General features: G+C 37.3%; 1 protein-coding gene across 1 annotated transcript; it reads left to right on the top strand.

Moving 5' to 3' along the window:
• Nucleotides 1-224: 224 nt before the first annotated feature.
• Nucleotides 225-20328, top strand: LOC103248366 (caspase-5; the record flags this gene model as incomplete). The annotated part of the gene is made up of 9 exons (XM_008020690.3): nucleotides 225-504; nucleotides 1952-2185; nucleotides 9028-9137; nucleotides 10274-10447; nucleotides 11990-12224; nucleotides 13471-13614; nucleotides 15013-15122; nucleotides 16662-16764; nucleotides 18157-20328. Coding segments are annotated over 8 exons (1386 nt in total), but the record flags the coding sequence as incomplete, so codon positions are not given.
• Between the last annotated feature and the right edge of the window lie 775 nt (nucleotides 20329-21103).

The following is a 21103-nucleotide window of genomic DNA, read 5'->3' as shown; positions in this document are numbered from 1 at the left end:
GCCTTAGGCCCAATGCCGCAGAAAGGAAAAAGACAAGCTATAAAAACCAAATTTAAATGGCAATGAATTGTTAAACACAGCCTGGTAGGAATTTGATGGGTCAGAGAATGCTACGGGTACAAAGAAATAGTGAGTATTTGTTGAAGACATGGTAAGACAGAAGGTATTTTCAAGGATGTTTCACATAACAGAGTTTTGTCTAAAGCAAGGGCAAAACTCTTTAAGCTATGCCCATATTTGAAGGAGTCTTTATATTCCTGACAGAAGACAGCTGCAAAAAAAAAGGCCATAAGAATTTAGAAGCTCTGTTCAAACGTGCCCTTCGGAGTAAATCAGATAACTCGGTGAAAAAAAGATTTCCCAAATTGAAGAAAAAGAAAAAACATGATGCCAAAACTGAAGACAGGCCCCTCGTGACAAACCACATGCCAAAGGACAACATGTCTGGACAAACATCTATGCAGACCCTATCTACTACGAATCAAAAGTCGACCGGTGTAAAAAGTAAGACTGGGTATTTTACAACGGATATCTCCAATGTTTTAGAATCTATTCAATTCTAAGACCCATGTAGTGACTTCTGTGATCCCCCATCCTACCTTTATGAAACTATCATTTTCACTAAACCTATAATTTTTCTTTCAGGGACTACCTTGTCTTTTGTGGGGTGGGATCCAGTTTCCAATTGGCTAGAAGGCTGAGTCCTTGGGTTCAGACTGTGCATGGAAATAATTAATAGTAGAGGCTTGTAGTAAGACATACTCAAACCTAAACCTAGATTCTGTCATTAATCTATGTGACTGCCTGCATGTATCTTAACTTCTCTTGCTCCCGAATCATCAGTCTTACTGCCTATGAAATGAGGACAATTTCAGTACCTTCTCACAAGACTGTGGAAGGTTAGGAACATTGTGCTGGTAGGCATCAACATGCCGGCAACTCCCAAGATGTTAGCTGTCATCCAGAACTCTCCTCTGAGCTCCAGACTCATTTAGCTCTAGATGCATTTTCAACAATTCTGCTCCAGTGTTTCATTGGCTTTATTAAACTAATTAAATACTTTTTCTTCTAAACAAATTTGTTCCAACTTTAACCCCTTTCCATTTTAGTAAAAGAAACTAATATATATCAAATTTCTCCCACCAGAATGCAACTGGTTGCTTTACCAATGACTGGCAGTAATTGGTAGAAGGACAGGCACAACAATTTATCACTGATATCTATATTTTCCAATAAAATTTCAAATTAAGCTAAGGTGTAGTAATTAACCTGATGTCACATAAATTCATCATGCTAGATTGGTTGTCATATTATTTTCAATTTCAAATTTTGATTGAGGAAAAGATGCTAAAAAATTAGGACTGTAGATGCAATCATCCATTTGTTCATTAAGTCATGTATTCAGCAAGCATGCTAAGTACTTTTAAGCGTTTTGAGCACAAAGATGTTAATGAGCACAAAGATGTGGGTATAGGATGTGTGCTAAAAATGCAAATTAAAAGGTATAGTGTTTTCCCCAAGGAAACTAACTACAACAAAGAGGCCAGATTATATAGTTTAGTAGTATTTACAGTCTAGATAAGAGCATGGACTGTCCTGGGAGTGTGCCTTACAGGTAAATCATCATCATCATGAACTGGGAACAAGAGAAAGAGAAATATGAAAACAGCAGGTGACCAGGAAGTTAGCATTACGCCCAATGCCACAGAAGGGAGAAGAAAAGCTATAAAAACAAATTTAAGAGGAAATGAATTGCTAAGCACAGTCTGGTATGAATTTGATGGGTGAGAGAACTCTGCAGGTGCAAAAACAAGGGTGTGTTATTCGTTGGGGACATGGTAAAATAGAATGTATTTTCAGAAGAGTTTTATATTACAGAGTTATGTCTTAGGTGAGGGCAGAACTCTTTAAGCTGTGCCCATAGTTAAAGGAGTCTTTCTCTTTCTGACAGAAGACAATCGCAAAAAAGAAATACTTAAGGTGTTGGAACACCTGGGCAAAGATATGCTTCATGGTGTTTTTCATCATTTGGCAAAACACGATGTTCTGACATTGAAGGAAAAGGAAAAATATTACAGTGTCAAAATTGAAGACAAGGTAGACTCTGTGCTAAAGCATGGCATGGCTCATCAAAGGTTTATCCAAACCCTTCTCAATATGGACCAAAGGATCACCAGTGTAAAACGTAAGGCTACATCTAACACAATAAATATGTTAAATTTTCCAGAATATATTCAACTCCAAGGCCCATGCAGTGTTATCTGTGATCCTCCTACACTTTCATTTCTAAACTCTCATTTTCAGTAAACATGTCATCGTCCTGTTAGAGACCACCTTATCTTTTATGGGATGGGAACAAATTTCCAATTAGCCAAAAATCTGTGTCCTTGTGTGTAGACTGTGCACAGAAATAGTTAATAGGGGAGATTTTTTAGTAGGGGATACTTAAACCTAAAGTTAGATTCTGTCACATGTGAACTATGCAGCTTCAGGTAAGTTTCTTAACCTTCCATTCTCCCTAGTCATCAGTCTTACCACCTGTGAAATGTGGACAATTCCAGTACTTTCTCACTAGACTGTCTACAGCTAGAAACATTGTAATGCCAGGCACCACATGCCAACAACTTCCAAGATATTAGCTCTCATAACTCTCTCATCTGAGCTCCAGACTCATTTAGCTCTAGTGGCATATTCAACAATTCTGTTCCAGTGTTTCACTGGCATCACAAAACGAATACAGCTAAAATTAAACGCTTTGTTTTCCAGAATAAACGTGCTCCACTTTTAACCCTTTTCCGCTTCAGTAAAAAGAAGTAATATGCACCAAGTTTCTGCTACCAGAATGTAACTGGTTTCTTCACCAATTAATAAGAGAAATTAATGGAGATCCTGGCACATAGCAGATACCTAATTAATGTGTGATGAATAAACAAATGAAGTGTATGCATGCAATAAAGAGTGCTTTCTTAATTATTATTTGGGCACCACAAATTAGAATTTTCCAATGCTTACTCATTTCTGTGAGTTACAAAATTATGATCAGGGAACTACTATAAAATGTTTAAATTTTATAACAGTTCAAAACCTTTGACACAGATTGAATTATCAGAATTATTACAGCCTAAATATTCTCAGATTAATGTTTCCCAGGGATGAACTCAATTTACCATAGACTTTAAACTGAAATCTTCAGCCCTGAACTCCTACAGTTTACCAATAATCATATATGATCATGAACACAAAGCAACATAAATTGTTCAAACGTCACTACACTAAATAAACTCCCTTTCTCTATGGGGAAAGTTTCCCCTCAACAAAAACCACATGCTAGTATAGTTGTCCAAGGTTTTAGGCAAGGATGCATTCTTATTAGTATTTAAACTGGTCTTTTGCAAGTATTTTCCTTTTCCTCAAACCTGGAATGGCAGGGGGAAAATATTCGTTTTAAAAAATCAGAGATAATGCAGCAAATAGGAATCATATTTGTAGCAATAAGGGCTTCAAAATGATTTTAGCAATCCCAGATATCATATATGATGAGCACTAAACTATAAACTCAAATAGCCTATCTGATCAGCAGAGGCTGTGGCAGGAAGGAGGCAGCTGCAAATCCCTGCAGCAGGGGTCCAGTGGCTCCCTGCACTCTGTCTGCATTTGGATTCTCCAGAAAGATCGATCCCAGAACACTCTGAGTACACTGGCCCAGCATACCAGGAAGCTGGGTGGGCTGGGCTATTAGAAGAGGTACAGGCCTTGGACAGGTCTTTGGATATGATTGTAATTCTGAGGGTTTCCAGCAGAGCATTGGATTCTGGAGCGCAGGATAAGAAGAATCCTAGCTATTCGTTTGTTATTTAACAAACTGTTGTATGTACACACACACACACTTATGTACACACATATATATACACACACACACATATATACACATACACACACTATATACCAATGATGTGATTTAGTCAGAGAGATAACCATGTAAGTCCCTACGTGATGTGAGAAATTGCTTTTCTGATCCTGTACCACTCCACCACTCCCTTTCTTGTGTCAATGTAAAGAGATTGTTGAGCAGATTCCTGAGAGATTCCTGTTTCATTAAGATAACAGATAAGACTCAAATTGAAATTTTTATCTAAACTCCTGATGTCCATATTACTTCTTGTTGCCCTGTCAGGCTAATAGAAACTCTCTTTGGAAGCAGATTGTACTATAATATATATTATTTTGTAATAAAATAGTATTTTTATACTAATTCTATTACTGGATATAAGATAGAATTTCTGTCTAATTTCTAATTTTACTGGAAAACACCTGTTCTACACACAGACACATAAAAGTCATTAGGAGATGACTGTTAAGTTGGAAGTTCTCCAAACCTTTAAACAGGAAAACATACCCTCAGACCAGGAATATCCCAGGACCCTGGATGTCTTCACATTGGCAGAATTTTCTGAAATGAGAAGAAAAAGCATCTGTCACTGTTTAATCTATGAAAAAATAGATGCTTAGAAGGTTTGGTTTCCTTACACACTTATAACTTATTGTATTCCCAGAACTCAGGCTTTTATCATACACTTTAGCAAGACATTTACTTTAAAATATTTTTTAAAATGAACAGAAACAAATGATAGAAATATAAAAAATACATGAAATATTACAAAACAATGCAAATTTTATACAGAATAATATTACTTTACTGATGATTCCTATGTCTTGGTTGGATCACTTAACCAAGCATAAAAATATGCCCGTCCATTCCTTTTATGAAAAGAAATCTTCTTATTAGATCTTAGTAAACTTTTCTTCTAGTTTGTATATGTAAATTCCTTTTTCTTTTCCAGAAGGAGGGCTCAATAATCTCCCAGTTTTTTGCACAATATCGGTTAAAAGAGATCAATATTACATTTCACAAGGGGATAGATCAGAATTACTCAGAAGCAAACTTATCCAAAAGAGATGTATTATTTCCTCACATTATAAAATATGAGTTGGACAGTGTTGGCTGCTCCAGCAGTTTAGAGACAAGATGTCCAGAGTTATGTCAGAATCTCATACAAATATTTGTCCCTTTGACCTTGGACACAGTACTATTGTCACTAGACGACATTTCTTCATAAATAGGTGACTTCACAATTTGTTGAAAGATAGCTGAAGCCTATTTCCTCTAGAAAAATTAGTAATTAACATAAAGGTTGCTTAAAAAAGACCAGGATGGTACAGAATTCAATATTCTGTTAAGTGTTTGCTGTATGCATATATCTGTATGTAGTGTGAACTAGAAGGGGACTATCACTCCAAAATGCGATGTTGTCCCATCCAGTTTTGTAGCCACTAGACAGATGTAGCTATTAAGTATTTAACTTGTGGCTAGTGACACATGTTGAAATAATAATATTTTGAATATATTATTTAAATAAATACATTATTAAAATTATTTTTACCTTTTGTAAATGTGATATTAGAAAATTTAATATTGCACATGGAACACACATTGCATTTCAAATAGATAGCACTCTGACAAGTATTAGCACACTCTTGCCCCGACACAGCAAAAAGTCCAAATAAATGAATGAGTACCCTAGGGTAAAACCACTGGAAAAATCAAACTGTTTTTCAGAATATAGAAAAGCCAAATTTAACTCTAAATCATCAAGATTTTTTCTCCAGAATAATCAGAATCTATAACTGCATTTTTTTTCTTGGTGGGGTTGGGGGAGATCTGCTTTCTCTGTCAGGGAATTCCCGCAATACATTTCCTTAAGCTGGAAATTAGGTACAGCTATAACCCCTACATACAAAGAAGTCTTTTCCTAAGAGTTCTCTCTCTCTCTCAAAGTTCTTAGGTGATAAATTCGGTCACAGGGGCAGAAGCCATAATTTATTTATAGCCATAATTTTATTTATTATTATTATTATACTTTAAGTTCTAAGGTACATGTGCATAACATGCAGGTTTGTTACATATGTATACATGTGCCATGTTGGTGCTGCACTTATTAACTCGTCATTTACGTTAGGCATATCTCCTAATGCTATCCCTCCTCCCTCCCCCCTCCCCCATGACAGGCCCCAGTGTGTGATGTTCCCCTTCCTGTGTCCAAGTGTTCTCATTGTTCAATTCTCACCTATGAGTGAGAACATGCAGTGTTTGGCTTTTTGTCCTTGTGATAGCTTACGGAGAATGAGGTTTCCAGCTTCATCCATGTCCCTTCAGAGGACATGAACTCATCCTTTTTTATGGCTGCACAGTATTCCATCGTGTATATGTGTCACAGTTTTTTTAATCCAGTCTATCATTGATGAACATTTGGCTTGTTTACAAGTCTTTGCTATTGTGAATAGTGCCACAATAAACATATGTATACATGTGTCTTTATAATAGCATGATTTATAATCCTTTGGGTATATACCCAGTAATGGGAAGGCAGGGTCAAATGGTATTTCTAGTTCTAGATCCTTGAGGAATCGCCACACTGTCTTTCACAATGGTTGAACTAGTTTACAGTCCCACCAACAGTGTAAGTGTTCCTATTTCTCCACATCCTCTCCAGCACCTGTTGTTTCCTGACTTTTTAATGATGGTCATTCTAACTGGTGTGAGATGGTATCTCATAGTGGTTTTGATTTGCATTTTTCTGATGGCCAGTGATGATGAGCATTTTTTCATGTGTCTGTTGGCTGCATAAATGTCTTCTTTTGAGAAGTGTCTGTTCATATCCTTTGCCCACTTTTTGATGGGGTTGTTTTTTTCTTGTAAATTTGTTTGAGTTTTTTGTAGGTTCTGGATATTAACCCTTTGTCAGATGAGTAGATTGCAAAAGTTTTCTCCCATTCTGTAGGTGGCCTGTTCACTCTGATGGTAGTTTCTTTTGCTGTGCAGAAGCTCTTTAGTTTAATTGGATCCCATTTGTCAATTTTGTTGCCATTGCTTTTGGTGTTTTAGACATGAAGTCCTTGCCCATGACTATGTCCTGAATGCTACTACCTAGGTTTTCTTCTAGGGTTTTTATGGTTTTATGTCTAACATTTAAGTCTCTAATCCATCTTGAATTAATTTTTGTATAAGGTGTAAGAAAGGGATCCAGTTTCGGCTTTCTACATGTGGCTAGCCAATTTTCCCAGCACCATTTATTAAATAGGGAATTCTTTCTCCATTTCTTGTTTTTCTCAGGTTTATCAAAGATCAGATGGCTGTAGATGTGTGGTATTATTTCTGAGGACTCTGTTCTGTTCCATTGGTCTATATCTCTGTTTTGGTACCAGTACCATGCTGTTTTGGTTACTGTAGACTTGTAGTATAGTTTGAAGTCAGGTAGTGTGATGCCTCCAGCTTTGTTCTTTTGACTTAGGATTGTCTTGGCAATGCAGGCTCCTTTTTGGTTTCCATATGAACTTGAAAGTAGTTTTTTTCCAATTCTGTGAAGAAAGTCATTGGTAGCTTAATGGGGATGACATTGAATCTATAAATTACCTTGGGCAGTATGGCCATTTTCATGATACTGATTCTTCCTATCCATGAGCATGGAATGTTCTTCCATTTTTTTGTATCCTCTTTTATTTCGTTGATCAGTGGTTTGTAGTTTCCTTGAAGAGGTCCTTCACATCCCTTGTAAGTTGGATTCCTAGGTGTTTTATTCTATTTGAAGCTATTGTGAATGGGAGTTCACTCATGATTTGGCGCTCTGTCTGTTATTGGTGTGTAAGAATGCTTGTGGTTTTTGCTGATTGATTCTGTATCCTGAGACTTTACTGAAGTTGCTTATAAGCTTAAGGAGATTTTGGGCGGAGACAATAGGGTTTTCTAAATATACACTCGTGTCATCTGCAAACAGGGACAATTTGAGTACCTCATTTCCTAATTGAATACCCTTTATTTCTTTCTCCTGCCTTATTGCCCTGGCCAGAACTTCCAACACTATGTTGAATAGGAGTGGTGAGAGAGGGCATCCCTGTCTTGTGCCAGTTTTCAAAGGGAATGCTTCTAGTTTTTGCCCATTCAGTATGATATTGGCTGTGGGTTTGTCATAAATAGCTCTTATGATTTTGAGATATGTTCCATCAATATCTAATTTATTGAGAGTTTTTAGTATGAAGGGCTATTGAATTTTGTCAAAGGATTTTTCTGCATCTATTGAGATAATCATGTGGTTTTTGTCTTTGGTTCTGTTTATATGCTGGATTATGTTTATTGATTTGTGTTTGTTGAACCAGCCTTGCATCCCAGGGATGAAGCCCACTTGATCATGGTGGATAAGCTTTTTGATGTGCTGCTGGATTCGGTTTGCCAGTATTTTACTGAGGATTTTTGCATCAATGTTCATCAGGGATATTGGTCTAAAATTCTCTTTTTTTTTGTTGTGTCTCTGCCAGGCTTTGGCATGAGGATGATGCTGGGCTCATAAAATGAGTTAGGGAGGGTTCCCTCTTTTTCTGTTGATTGGAATAATTTCAGAAGGAATGGTACCAGCTCCTCCTTGTACCTCTGGTAGAATTCGACTGTGCATCTGTCTGGTCCTGGACTTTTTTTTGGTTGGTAGGCTGTTAATTATTGCCTCAATTTCAGAGCCTGTCATTGGTCTATTTAGGGATTCACCTTCTTCCTGGTTTAGTCTTGGGAGGGTGTATGTGTCCAGGAATTTATCCATCTCTTCTAGATTTTCTAGTTTATTTGTGTAGAGGTGTTTCTAGTATTCTCTGATGGTAGTTTGTATTTCTGTGGGATAGGTGGTGATATCCCCTTTATCATTTTTTATTGCATCTATTTGATTCTTCTCTCTTTTCTTCTTTATTAGTCTTGCCAGCGGTCTATCAATTTTGTTGATCTTTTCAAAAAAACAGTTCCTGGATTCATTGATTTTTTGAAGGGTATTTTTGTGTCTCTACCTCCTTCAGTTCTGTTCTGATCTTCGTCATTTCTTGCCTTCTGCTAGCTCTTGAATGTGTTTGCTCTTGCATCTCTAGTTCTTCTAATTGTGATGTTAGGGTGTCAATTTTAGATCTTAATTTATATTTTGTGATATCCCACAGCTCTTCTGCAAATTGAGGCTGGACCACCTGAGTCAGCAGAATCTACAAATACTCTAATACTTTGTCCTCATGAAGAATTCCTGAGACGGTGTAAAGAAAACCATGATGAGGTGCCGTGCTCTCTACATGAAGTGGGGAAAAAGAGAGAAACAACTGCTTTCACTAAATGCACATTTTTAAAAATGGGGTCTTGCTCTGTTGCCCAGCCTGGAGTGCCATGGTGTGATCATAGCTGACCGCTGCCTTGAACACATCGGCTCCAGAGATTCTCTAGCCTCAACTTCCCAAGTAATTAGGACTACAGATGCACACTACCATGTCAGGCTGATTTTTTTTTTTTTTTTTTTTTTTTTTTTTTTTTTTGTAGAGACATAATCTCACTATGTCACCCAGTCTGTTCTCCAAATCCTGTCTTCATGAGCCTTGGCCTCCCAAAGCGCTGGGATTACAGGCTGGAGCCACAGTACCAGCCATAAATGCAGAAATACATAAAGCAGTAAATGATGAGGGGGTGGTGACAGTGGTAACCTTTATGATAGATGCTTTCAGTAGGCAAGGATTCATATGGCTTCAAACAGACACCAATGCTCTTTCAACCCATGATAAAATGTAGCTTCCTCATTTTTATCAATTATTGATTTTTGTATCTATTTGGGATTTACTACCATTTCAGATATAGTCACAAAATAAAAATGTTTATAAGATAACATGGCTGAGTAGTAATTGTTTGTACTCTAGTTGAAAAGCCTAGACATAAAATATATTTGAAAAGTATAATTAAATCTTGAAAATCATTGTAAGTTTATGTTTTTAAAATAGTACCAAAATAATCATAATACAGAAGGCAAAGAATATTTGCTATATTTATTTTTACTGGAGTCAATGACAACATCTCTTGGTTTATATGAAATTTGATTTGAACCTGAATATAAGAAATGTTTGAGTAGGTGGAGAAGAAAAAGGAGAAGGAAGGGGGTAGGAATTATTCAGTTTCCTCAAGATTCTTGAGTGATCATTCCAGATATGTCCCAGTTCTTGCTCTGGGCTCTAGAGAGAGGAAAGTTAAATAATAATTTCAGATATGTCCTGGTTCTTGGTCTGGGCTCTTGAGAGAGAGGGGAAGGCAGTGTCTTCTGATAGAGTTTAGAGAAGGGGGCAGCTGCATGAAAAAAGCAAAATAATGAGGCATATGGAGGTTGAAAAGAGACTCAGGTAATCAAAGTTGCTTCATCTCCATCTCCTGCAGATCTATCCAATAAAAAAGAGAGAGGACCGCAAACGCCTGGCTCTCATCATATGCAATACAGAGTTTGATCATCTTCCACCAAGGACTGGGGCTGACTTTGACATCCTGGGGATGAAAGGGCTGCTTCAGGGCCTGGGCTACAATGTGGTTGACAAAACGAATCTCACAGCCAGGGTAAGAACCCCTAAGCCATCTCACACTCACCCATGGGCAACATACATTCTTCTAATCATTAGTTAGCTTTATAGAAGTTCAACAAGGTTTAACAACCTCTGGGTTCATGTGTGTGTGCGTGCGCACGTACACGCACACATGCACTAGCAAAAGAAACTATTGGATACATAAATCTGTGTCTCTTCTGAGCCTCAAATACCCTCAACTCCATAAAACTAGACAAAATATGATTGGGATGTATTTTCACAATTATTATTGAGTTCCAGTAAGATCAGGTGATTGGGATGTAGTCCCAATATTTCACAGAAAGTCACAGAGTAATGTGTTTTTGGCATGAGTGCACTTTTTTTTTTTTTGAGACGGAGTCTCACTCTGTCACCCAGACTGGAGTGCAGCAGCATGATCTCAGCTCACTGCAACATCCACCTTCCAGGTTCAAGCAATTCTCCTGCCTCAGCCTCCCAAGTAGCTGGGACTACAGGCGCCCGCCACCATGCCCAGCTAATTTTCTGTATTTTTAACAGAGATGGGGTTTCACTGTGTTAGCCCGGATGGTCTCGATCTCCTGACCACGTGATCTGCCCACCTCAACCTCCCAAAGTGTTGGGATTACAGGTGTGAGTCACCATACCTGGCACAGGAGTGCACTCTTAAAACAAATATTAAATCCAAACTTTGGGGCCAAGAGCTTTTCCTGACGCTGTGGATAAGTCTGTAAATGATACAAGAAGCTTCAAATTTACAAGGATCTAGGTTAGAGTGGAGGTAAAATCTCACAATATAAGCAAAACCGGACCAATTTCAGAGAATGAGTGTGTGTATGTGTCTGTATAAGAATAAGAAGAGAATCCAAAATAAGCAAAAAGAAAACTAAAAGGAAACATGAGAGGGAATGTTGGATGGGGTGTGACGTTTTTGGGTTGGTCCAGAAAAGCCTCTGAGGGGAGAGAACATAGGAGTTGGACTGAACTACCAAAAGGAATGAGATGGCTCTGGGAAGATGTGAATGCAGTGCCTTCCAAGTAGGGGTAGCTACCTGTGAAAGAGCTGAGCTGAAAATGAAACTGGCACATGTGAGGCACAAGAGAAGACCAGTATGACTAGAGATTGAAGCAGAACAGACATAATGTAAGGGTAAGAATGGTCAGGCAAGAAGATTGATTTTATTCTAAGCAACGTACATTGGATTTTACAAGGACGGTGGTGTGATGCATTTATAACACATCACTCTTGTTAGGAAAGGAGAGACAAGATTGAGATTTTAAAAAAGTAATATAAGTAACATATAAAAATATACAATATATTAAGAAGACAGTGCATGGTGCATCAGCAGGGAGAAAAAGTAGGAACCCACAGCTCCCCTACGAAGGAAAAAATAAAAAAAACAAAAAACATAAAACAGCTGTCATGACTGAGTAAGCACTATGTGAAGCACCGTGACCCAGATGTCACATATTTTACTTGTTTCACTCATGGTAAATCCAGGACATCCTATTAATTGTGATGCTTCTCTGACTGAAGTTAGACATTGCTCTTTTACAGAAAATGGAGTCAGAACTGAGGGCTTTTGCTAGGCGACCAGAGCACAAGTCCTCCGATAGCACGTTCCTAGTGCTCATGTCTCATGGCATTCTGGAGGGAATCTGCGGAACTGCACATGACGAGAAAAATCCAGATGTGCTGCTTTATGACACCGTCTTCCAGATATTCAACAACCGAAACTGCCTCAGTCTAAAGGACAAACCCAAGGTCATCATTGTCCAGGCCTGCAGAGGCAGTGAGTGCTGGGACTGAACATCTAACAGTTGTGAAGGTGTATGCAGAGGATTTTGATATTTAGTTTATATTTAGGGACAACAGTCTTAGACTCCATCTAGTGCAAATAAAGTACAATGAATTCTAAAGAAACTCTACCTAAGGGTCTGGTATAATGAGAAATTGTCTCATCAGCGGAGAAATTTCTGTACAATTTTATCCACAGTAAGCCGTGAGGGAGATCACCAGAATCCCTAAATCAAAGTTAAACAGAAATACTGAAACTTTGGAATGGAATCATTTTCATGATAGCTTGATTTGTAAATGTTTTACAGACATTTTGACATTATGTGCTTTCTGAAGAATTTGCACTTGAAACTGAAGTTATCATGTGAGACACACACCCTATTTATTTATAGTTGTTGAAAGGAAAATGAGTAGGGAGTTAAGGAAACTTGAGGGGTTTAAGTCAATCTTCTCTCTCTCTCTTTTTATTCCTGACTTCCAATTGCCTCATGACTATTGGGATGTATGTTTTGTTTGTTTTTTAAGAAAGCAGAAATAACTTAACTGAAAACTGGTAATGACATGATAAATTCACTGTTAATTGACACATTGTTGAATGACACTAGAGACGAAGCAAAGTGTGTGTGTGTGTGTGTGTTTGCATGTGTGTGGGTCTGTATATATGTATTAAATTAGTTAAAAGAACACTGAAAAATAACAAGGTGGGCAACTGTGATAGCCATGGTAAGGGAGGCACAGCAGTGTATAAAAAGTTGATGCCTCTTGAACCAACCCAAATGCCCATCAATGATAGACTGGATATAGAAAATGTGGTACATATATCCCATGGAATACGGTGTAGTCATAAAAAGGAATGAGATCGTGTCCTTTGCAGGAACATGAATGAAGCTGGAAGCCATCATCCTCAGCAAATTAATGCAGGAACAGAAAACCAAACACCTCATGTTCTCACTTATAAGTGAGGGTTGAACAGTGAGAATACATGGATACAAGGAAGGGAACATCACACACCGGGGCCTGTCGGGAGGTCGGGGGGAAGGGGTAGGAGAGTCTTAAGGCAAATACTTAATGCACGTGGCTTAAAACCTATATGATAGCTTGATAGGTGCAGCAAACCACAATGGTACACATATAACTATGTAACAAACCTACACATTCTGCATTTCTATTCTGGAACTTAACGTAACCTAAAAGACAGAAAAAAAGAAAAGAAAGTTGATGTATCTTTGATGTCTCTACAGAAAGACGTGGGGAACACTGGGTCAGAGATTCTCCAGCATCCTTGGCAGTCATCTCTTCACAGTCACCTGAGAACCTGGAGGAAGATTCTGTTTGCAGAGTCCACGTGGAGAAGGACTTCATTGCTTTCTGTTCTTCAACACCACGTATGTGTCTTTTAGCAACAGTAAAAAATGTGGGGGTGCTGAGGACACCTTTGAATGATCCTATGAAATCAACATAGGCCCTAGGCAACAATGAGTTGAGAGAATGGTGTGTGCTCTCTATATATTTTGCATGATCTTATGTGTGCTGTGAGAACAGATTCCTTCCCCCTCCCACACACACATTTTAAGAAATTGTAGTTTTATTATAAGTGTTACACTTTACAGTCAAAGGTATGCCAAATATTATAAAGCAATACAATACAAGTAACTGCATTCATCACACACCATGTAAACAGAAATTATGGATTCTGTTTTTTTATCAGATCCATTTAACATTTTGAATATAAGTTTTATGGATCCCAGTACTGGCTGTCTTTCCAAATGAGCAACTTCAAGCCCTCTTCTACATACATTCCACTTGATCCTACAAAGAGCAATGTTATTGAGTGTCCAGATAAAAATGTGAATGCCCTTTAAAAAAAAGTAGGAAATGTTAGGGTGGGGCTAATTAGGTCTAATTACAGGAAACAGTGGTTTGCATTTCACCTCTAGGTAATCACCCTAAAGGTCTTTACATTTTACTCTTTCCAAGTTGTAAATTTTTAAGTCTTATTTTTAAACCACTTTATGGAGGCATAACTGACATACAAAAACTGTACATATTTAATGCATGCAACTTAATAAGTTTGAAGATTAGTACACACCCCTCAAATCATCACCCAAATCTATGCTGTAAATATCTCTGTCTCCTCCAAAAGATTCCTCCGGCTCTCTATTTATTATTATCATCATTCTGCAAGGGTGTGATAAGGATAATTTATATAAGATCTACTCTCTTTACAAATTTTTAAGTGTATAAGACAGGATTATTTACTATTGGCACCATATTATACAGTATTTTTCTATGATATTTTAATCTTCTGTAACTGAAACTTTGGATGTGTTCATCTATTTTGTTTATTGTATGGTAAAAGACATCATGGTGCAATCTGTAAACAATCTTGGAACCAGAAAGCAATTTTTTGTTGCTTCCTCACTGAACCTTTATTCATCCTTCTGGGCTTCTGTTCTTTCCTTTGTAAAGTGGAACAATTCCAGTTATTTCTCAAGACCCCTTTTCTAAGCAAAGTGAATGAACATGAGGTCCATAATAGAAAGTCAGTTCCAAGAATCAAAATACAATCACTATGCAATCTCTTGTAATGTTTACAAGCTGTCTTTTTTGTTCAACCTTTGCCAGCTTTTCTGTTTCCTCTGTGTGAAACCTAAGTAAATGTTAGGTTATAAGGGATTTCCATAAATCTATCAAGTAAATTCCCAAGCTATGCAAAAACAAAAATATAAACAAAAACATAGTGAAAGTCGTAGCCCAAGGTATATCAGTCTGTATCATCATAGATAACATGTCCTGGAGAGACCGCACAAAGGGCTCCATCTTCATCACGGAACTTATCACATGCTTCCAGAAATATTCTTGGTGCTACCACCTAATGAAAATATTTCAGAAGGTAAGCTTCCGTTTCCTTTTCTAGTCATTTATTTATTTGCTCAGAAAGAATTTATCATTATTCCCTAATTGAATGAAAATGACACACTTCTTCAGGCAAGCAAAAGTAGAACGGCACCTGATTTCTGTCATTCAGGTGTTTAAAATCTGGTTTAGAGAAAGAAATTGTCAATATATCCCAGAAGAAGAGCAAAGTAAAACAAAATAATATCAGCTATAAGCTTCACGTTTTGGGTTGTAAGTTATTAAAATTCAGAGAATAGAAAACACTTTGAAATAATTTTGATTAATTTACTAAATGAATAAAAACTGGATGGAGGTGATGGACTTCATCCTGATAACAAAGGGGTAAATGAGGTTTGCATGGCTTAAGACTACCTAGGACTCACACTTTTGTGAGAGATATGGATACTGGAAATATGGGCTGACAAAAAAATGTGTAATTACACATTGTGGTAGAATTCATAAAGGCATGTAAGAGGGAATAAAAAAGAAATCACTCTTTCCATGGAAAAGGGCAGAAGGGAAGGTTTACCATTCCTTGCCCAACTTGGGACCTTCCTTATTCCCCGTCCTTCCTACTTTATTTTCTCCACAGTTCTTACCTCCTCCCACTAAGCATATATTAATAGTTTATTTATGTGTCTGTTTTTTACCGTATTTACTCACTAACATGCAAACTTCAAGAAGGCGGGGATTTGCTCAGCACCTCAATATGCCTGACATATAGCAGACATTCAATTAATATATATTGAATAAATAGATGCATAAATGAATAGATAAATGTTCCTTCTCTTTTTAAGGGAAAATAGGATTGGTATTAACACAGGAAAGTGTGGTTGTTTCTAAATTAAAAATTGTAGAAAACAGTAAAACTCCTGTGGGAAGAAGAATATATACCACTGGCGTTTAAAGAAGATTGTACCATAAATTGAGACAGGGTTTCTGTGAATAGAGAACTGGGACGTTAAGTCCTTTTGGATGATTAGGAATGAGACATTGTACTTTTGAGGGTATTCCTGGAAAAAGACTAGAAATACTGGATTTACGGTAAGCAGGATCTCATTGATCAGTCCTTGCATAAGATTTCAGGGGTCAGCTTGGTGGTGTCGGCATGAAAGTTGTTCAGTGTTCAGGCCTTAAAGCAAGATTCTGGGATTTAATTCTACTTAAATTGAAGAATCAGCCTTGGTGAGGGTTGAAAGTACTAAGTCTTCCATATCCAGTTCTCATGAGCATATCTCAAGGGATATTTAATTGATTTCCACATCTGTAGGTCAAAAATGGAAAATAGAGAAAATGGAGGTTGAAAAGCCTTGACTAGGCATGCAGTGTTTATTCTGATGTAAAGTGTACAGTCTGACATGGGGTGTCAATTCTAAGAGGTAGGGTAGCAGTGTTAAGGAGTTGGAATATCCATGGGCTTGGTCCTATCAACCCTGGAAGCTGTCTTCATTCCAGGTATTTCCTGGTTCATGGTGCAAAGTGTTTTCTGAGAATCCAAAATCCCTTATATCTCATCTACTGTTTTTTCTTTTAGGTACAGAAATCATTTGAAATTCCAAAGGATAAAGCCCAGATGCCCACCATAGAACGAGTATCCTTGACAAGAGATTTCTACCTCTTTCCTGGCAATTGAAAATGTAAGTATTGAGAGTTGTTGGAGGGTGAAATAAATGAAAGAGCTATATTAGTGGTGAAGTTCAATGACCAATGACAGCTGACTACTTGTATGGTCAAGTTAGAGTTCTTTATTGACGCAGTCTGGTGAGAATTTATGTGCTCTTTTTTTATTCTACTTAGATGCATTTAGTTTCCCCCAACTATATAATCAATCAAGGAGGTAAGGAAAATTGCAGCAAAATGTAATACACAATGAAAGTCCTACATTAGTAATTATTAAAATAGTAATGTATAAACGTTACCATTATTAATTATATTCATCGATCTCTCATACACTCCCTCTCTTTGTCTCTCTCTCTGTTTCTCTCCCACCTGCCACACTTAGTTACCAACATTGCATCAGACCTTGAACAAAACAGAGTAAACACAGGAGCTAACTATGGGGAAAGCAGGGCTTTGGTCCTCTGAGTGCACGTATCACATTACTGTTGTTGACTTTCTCCTTAGTTCAGCTAAAGATGGGGTCCTTGTCACACGACCATGAGAAATTAGACTCACAGACAATCTGAAAGGTGAAGACGGCAGGGTTTATTGTGTGAAAAGGAAAAAAAATGGGAAATGGACCCTTCACAGAGCCAGAATCCTGCTAGTGCCTTTCTGCCTTGCAGTTTGAATACCAGGTACCACCCAGGAAGAGGAGGGGCCAGGCTTCTCCCTGCTGCAAATGGCATGGACTTCCCAAGGCTCCACCCCAGTGCACATTCTTCCCAGTGCACAGGCTGGTGGGAAGTTCTGCCAGGGAGAGCTTTTTACTTGGCTCTCTCATTACTGACATTCAGCCACAGTTATTGGACAGTAGAAAATACATGCTCAACTGTAGGTATTTTATTCAGGAAACCTTCCTTGAAATAATGAAATTAGAATAGAGAATGGACAGAGTTGGAGAGTGAACCATGAGGTTCTTATGCAGGAAAAGTGTTCCAGCACAGAATATAAGGGCAAATGCCCTGAGGCAGATAAATGCTAAACATGTTTAAAAAGAACTACAATGAGACAGTGTGACCAAAAGAGAATGCAAGTTAGGGAAATGACAGAGACAAATTAGGAGAAACAGTGAGGAGCCTCATCACATTGTGCTTGAACATCACATGGTAAATCTTTAAAAAAATATTATCTGAGTAGATAGGAAAACCTTCCAGTGCTTTGGAAAAGAGAAGTGACATAATTTAATTCAGGTTTCACAAAGATACTCCTAAGTACTTTTTGCTAAACAGTCACAGAGGTCACAGATGGAAGTCAAGGGAAATGACAAAAGCGTATGGCAGAAGATGGAAGAAGAATCATAATGAGGGATGGGATGAAGGCAGTGAGGGATAACCATCTTGACCTTCTGTCCTTTCTCTCTTCTGCAGGAAACCACAGGCAGCCCAGCCCTCTTCTGTCAACACCAAAGAGCACCTTTACCTGTATAGCTTGCATATTCAACATTTGGTGTTTTGATAAAAGTAAAGATGGTATCTTTTTAGATTGTATGAACTGTATATTTTTAGATTCTCTAATAGACAATATAATTTCCATGAAAATGGTGGACAAGTGGAAATGAAGTGGAAGAAGCTAACTGGATTTTCGAGTTTTATGGCTGATGTAACTTCTATACTTGGCTGATGAAGACGACTGGCTGTGACTTACCTCCAACAATAGGATGAAAGAAGATGGTGTCTAAAAGTATAAGAAAGATACCACCTCATACCCATTAGAATGACTCCCATCAAAACATACAAACAAATAGAAAATAACAGGTGTTTGCAGGGATGTAGAATAATTGGAACCCTATGCTCTGTTGGTGAGAATGCTAAATGGCACCACTGTGGAAAACAGTATGGAAGTTCTCACAAAAGTAAAGCTAGAATTATCATAGGATCCAAACTCCACCTTTGGGTACATACCAAAAATAATTGAAAGCAGGGTCTCAAATATATATTTATACACCCATGTTCATGGCAATGTTGCTCATGTTATCTAAAATCTGGAAGCAACAAAAGTATCCATGGACTGAAAAATTGATAAGTAAAATATCATATATAGATATACTAAAATGTAATTTAGCATAGAAAAGAGGGAAGTTCTGACATATGCTAAAATATAGAGGAACTTTGAGGACATTATGCTAGGTAAAATAAGCCCTTCACGCACACAAAAATACAATATGATCACACTTATATGAGGCACCTAGATTATCAGATTCACAGAGACAGAAAGTAGAATGGTGATTGCCAGGTGCTAGGGCAGGAGAAAATGAAGAGTCATTTCATGGTTATAAAGTTTCAGATTTACAAGATAGAAAGAATTCTGGAGGTAGATGGCTGATTGTTGTGCAAAATTATGAATGTAGTTAATACTATTTGGCTGTACGCTTAAAATTGTTAAGCTTGTAATTTTGTTATGACATTTTACTATGATAAAAATTGCGAAAATATAATGATACAATTGAAAGCGAGAAGGTATGAGAGCAACATTAATCAACTTACATAGAGAAAATTTTAGCTACTGAGCAACATTGCTGAAAGAAGAAATTATGGTTAAATATATTATTGTTTCACAATGAATAAAAGGTTTGAACATCATGACATCATCAAATATTAGGTAGAATAGACTAGATATGTGGCAATGTAAGTGAGCTGCATCTCATTTTTCATATGAGGTAGTCAATGGCATTGTTTATGTTTTATATATCAGGAAACACAGAGCTGTAAGAGTCATTATTGAAAATTCCAAATGTTACTGCCAAACAAAACAAAACAAAAACTATTGAAGGAAATTACATCTAGTGTGTGGGACTGAAGGTGGGAAGAGTTGTACTGGGAAATATGATTTTTGTTGTATTCTTTTCTGTACTACGGACTGTCTCATGAATGTATTACTTTGACAAAACATTTAAAATTATATTGAATTGACACTTTTAATAATTTATAGATGTCCAAAAATCAGATAGTATTGAATTTTAATGTGTTGGATTTTTAAAGGGTTTGTCATATGTTGTGAAGCAAAAATTAAACAAATGGAGCAAATTGTTGATAATATAATATGATACTGGTGCTATAAGGAAAAAAGGTATAGGTAAATATGTGTCTGCCAGTTATTTATTTCTGGGTATCAAAACACCCAAAACCTCAGTAGTTTAATGCAATAAGCATTTACTATCGTTCACAAGGTTACCAGTTAGTTACGTAGTTCTTGACTCTGCTGAGATTATCCATGTGTCTGAGATCACCTGTGCATGGGGTAGGCATCTTTACTGAAAGGCTGGGATCTCTCATATGTTTGGAAAGCACATGGCTGGAAGCTGGTCTAGAATGACCTTGGCTGGGGCAATTAGCCTCTTTTCCACATGATGTGTCTTATCAGCTAGCAATGTAGCTCAGGCTCATCCTAATTTAGTTTCAAGTGTCCACGAGGAAGAAGAGCACCAGGCTTTGTAAAGCCTGAGCTGGGAATTGCACCAGATCCTTCTACTGCATTATGTTGGCCAAAACCAAATCATAAGACTAGTTCAGGGTTGAAGCAAAGGGCAAGGATACTAGGAAGCCAATGATGAAGGAAATCAATAAAATCAGTAATGTATTAAGTGTTTTACAAAAGCATAGAAAAAATTCAGAAAGATGCAAGCTAAACATATAACTGTGGTTACCTTGTGTCAAATTAAAGTGTGTGGATAATCCTTTTCCACTTTACAAACTTTTCTGTTGTTTAATTTCAGTGGCAAACCTATATTTATTATTCAAAAATGATTTAAGTATCAGCCTTTTGTATATTTAATGAACAAAAATACCCAAGTGAGTGTGAGAGATAAACAATACCCCAATAGACAAATGAACAGAACTGGAGAGAGAAGAAAAGAGATCACTTATGTGACTTTTTGAAATAGTGAACGGAGTATCACTGGCAGCCTTGAGTCAGACTCTGTCCCCTCACCTTCCAAATGAGGGATGGGATTGATTTATAATGAGTGTAGAAATATTCCCTCCTCCTCTATGTTTCTGAACAGTTGAGTAGGATTGATACAAGGTCTTCCTTAAATGTTTGGTAACATTCTGCAGTGAAACCAGTAACTCACAAGATTTTCTTTGCTGGAGTACTTTTTATTACAGCTTCAATCTTGTTACTTGTCATTAACTTGTTCAAGTTTCGAATCTCTTTATGGTTCAATCTCAATTGACAGGTTGTATGTGTCTAGAAATGTATCCATTTCCTCTAGATTTTCTATTTACTGGTGTATAGTTACTCGTAGTAACCACCAAAGATCCTTTGAATTTCTGCATCATCAGTTGTAATTTATCTTCTGACCGTTGTATTTATTGG

This window comes from Chlorocebus sabaeus, chromosome 1 (assembly GCF_047675955.1).
Source record: "Chlorocebus sabaeus isolate Y175 chromosome 1, mChlSab1.0.hap1, whole genome shotgun sequence".
Taxonomy (NCBI): domain Eukaryota; kingdom Metazoa; phylum Chordata; class Mammalia; order Primates; family Cercopithecidae; genus Chlorocebus; species Chlorocebus sabaeus.
The sequence above is the reverse complement of the archived record's forward strand: the minus strand, read 5'-3'. Positions and strand labels throughout refer to the sequence as shown.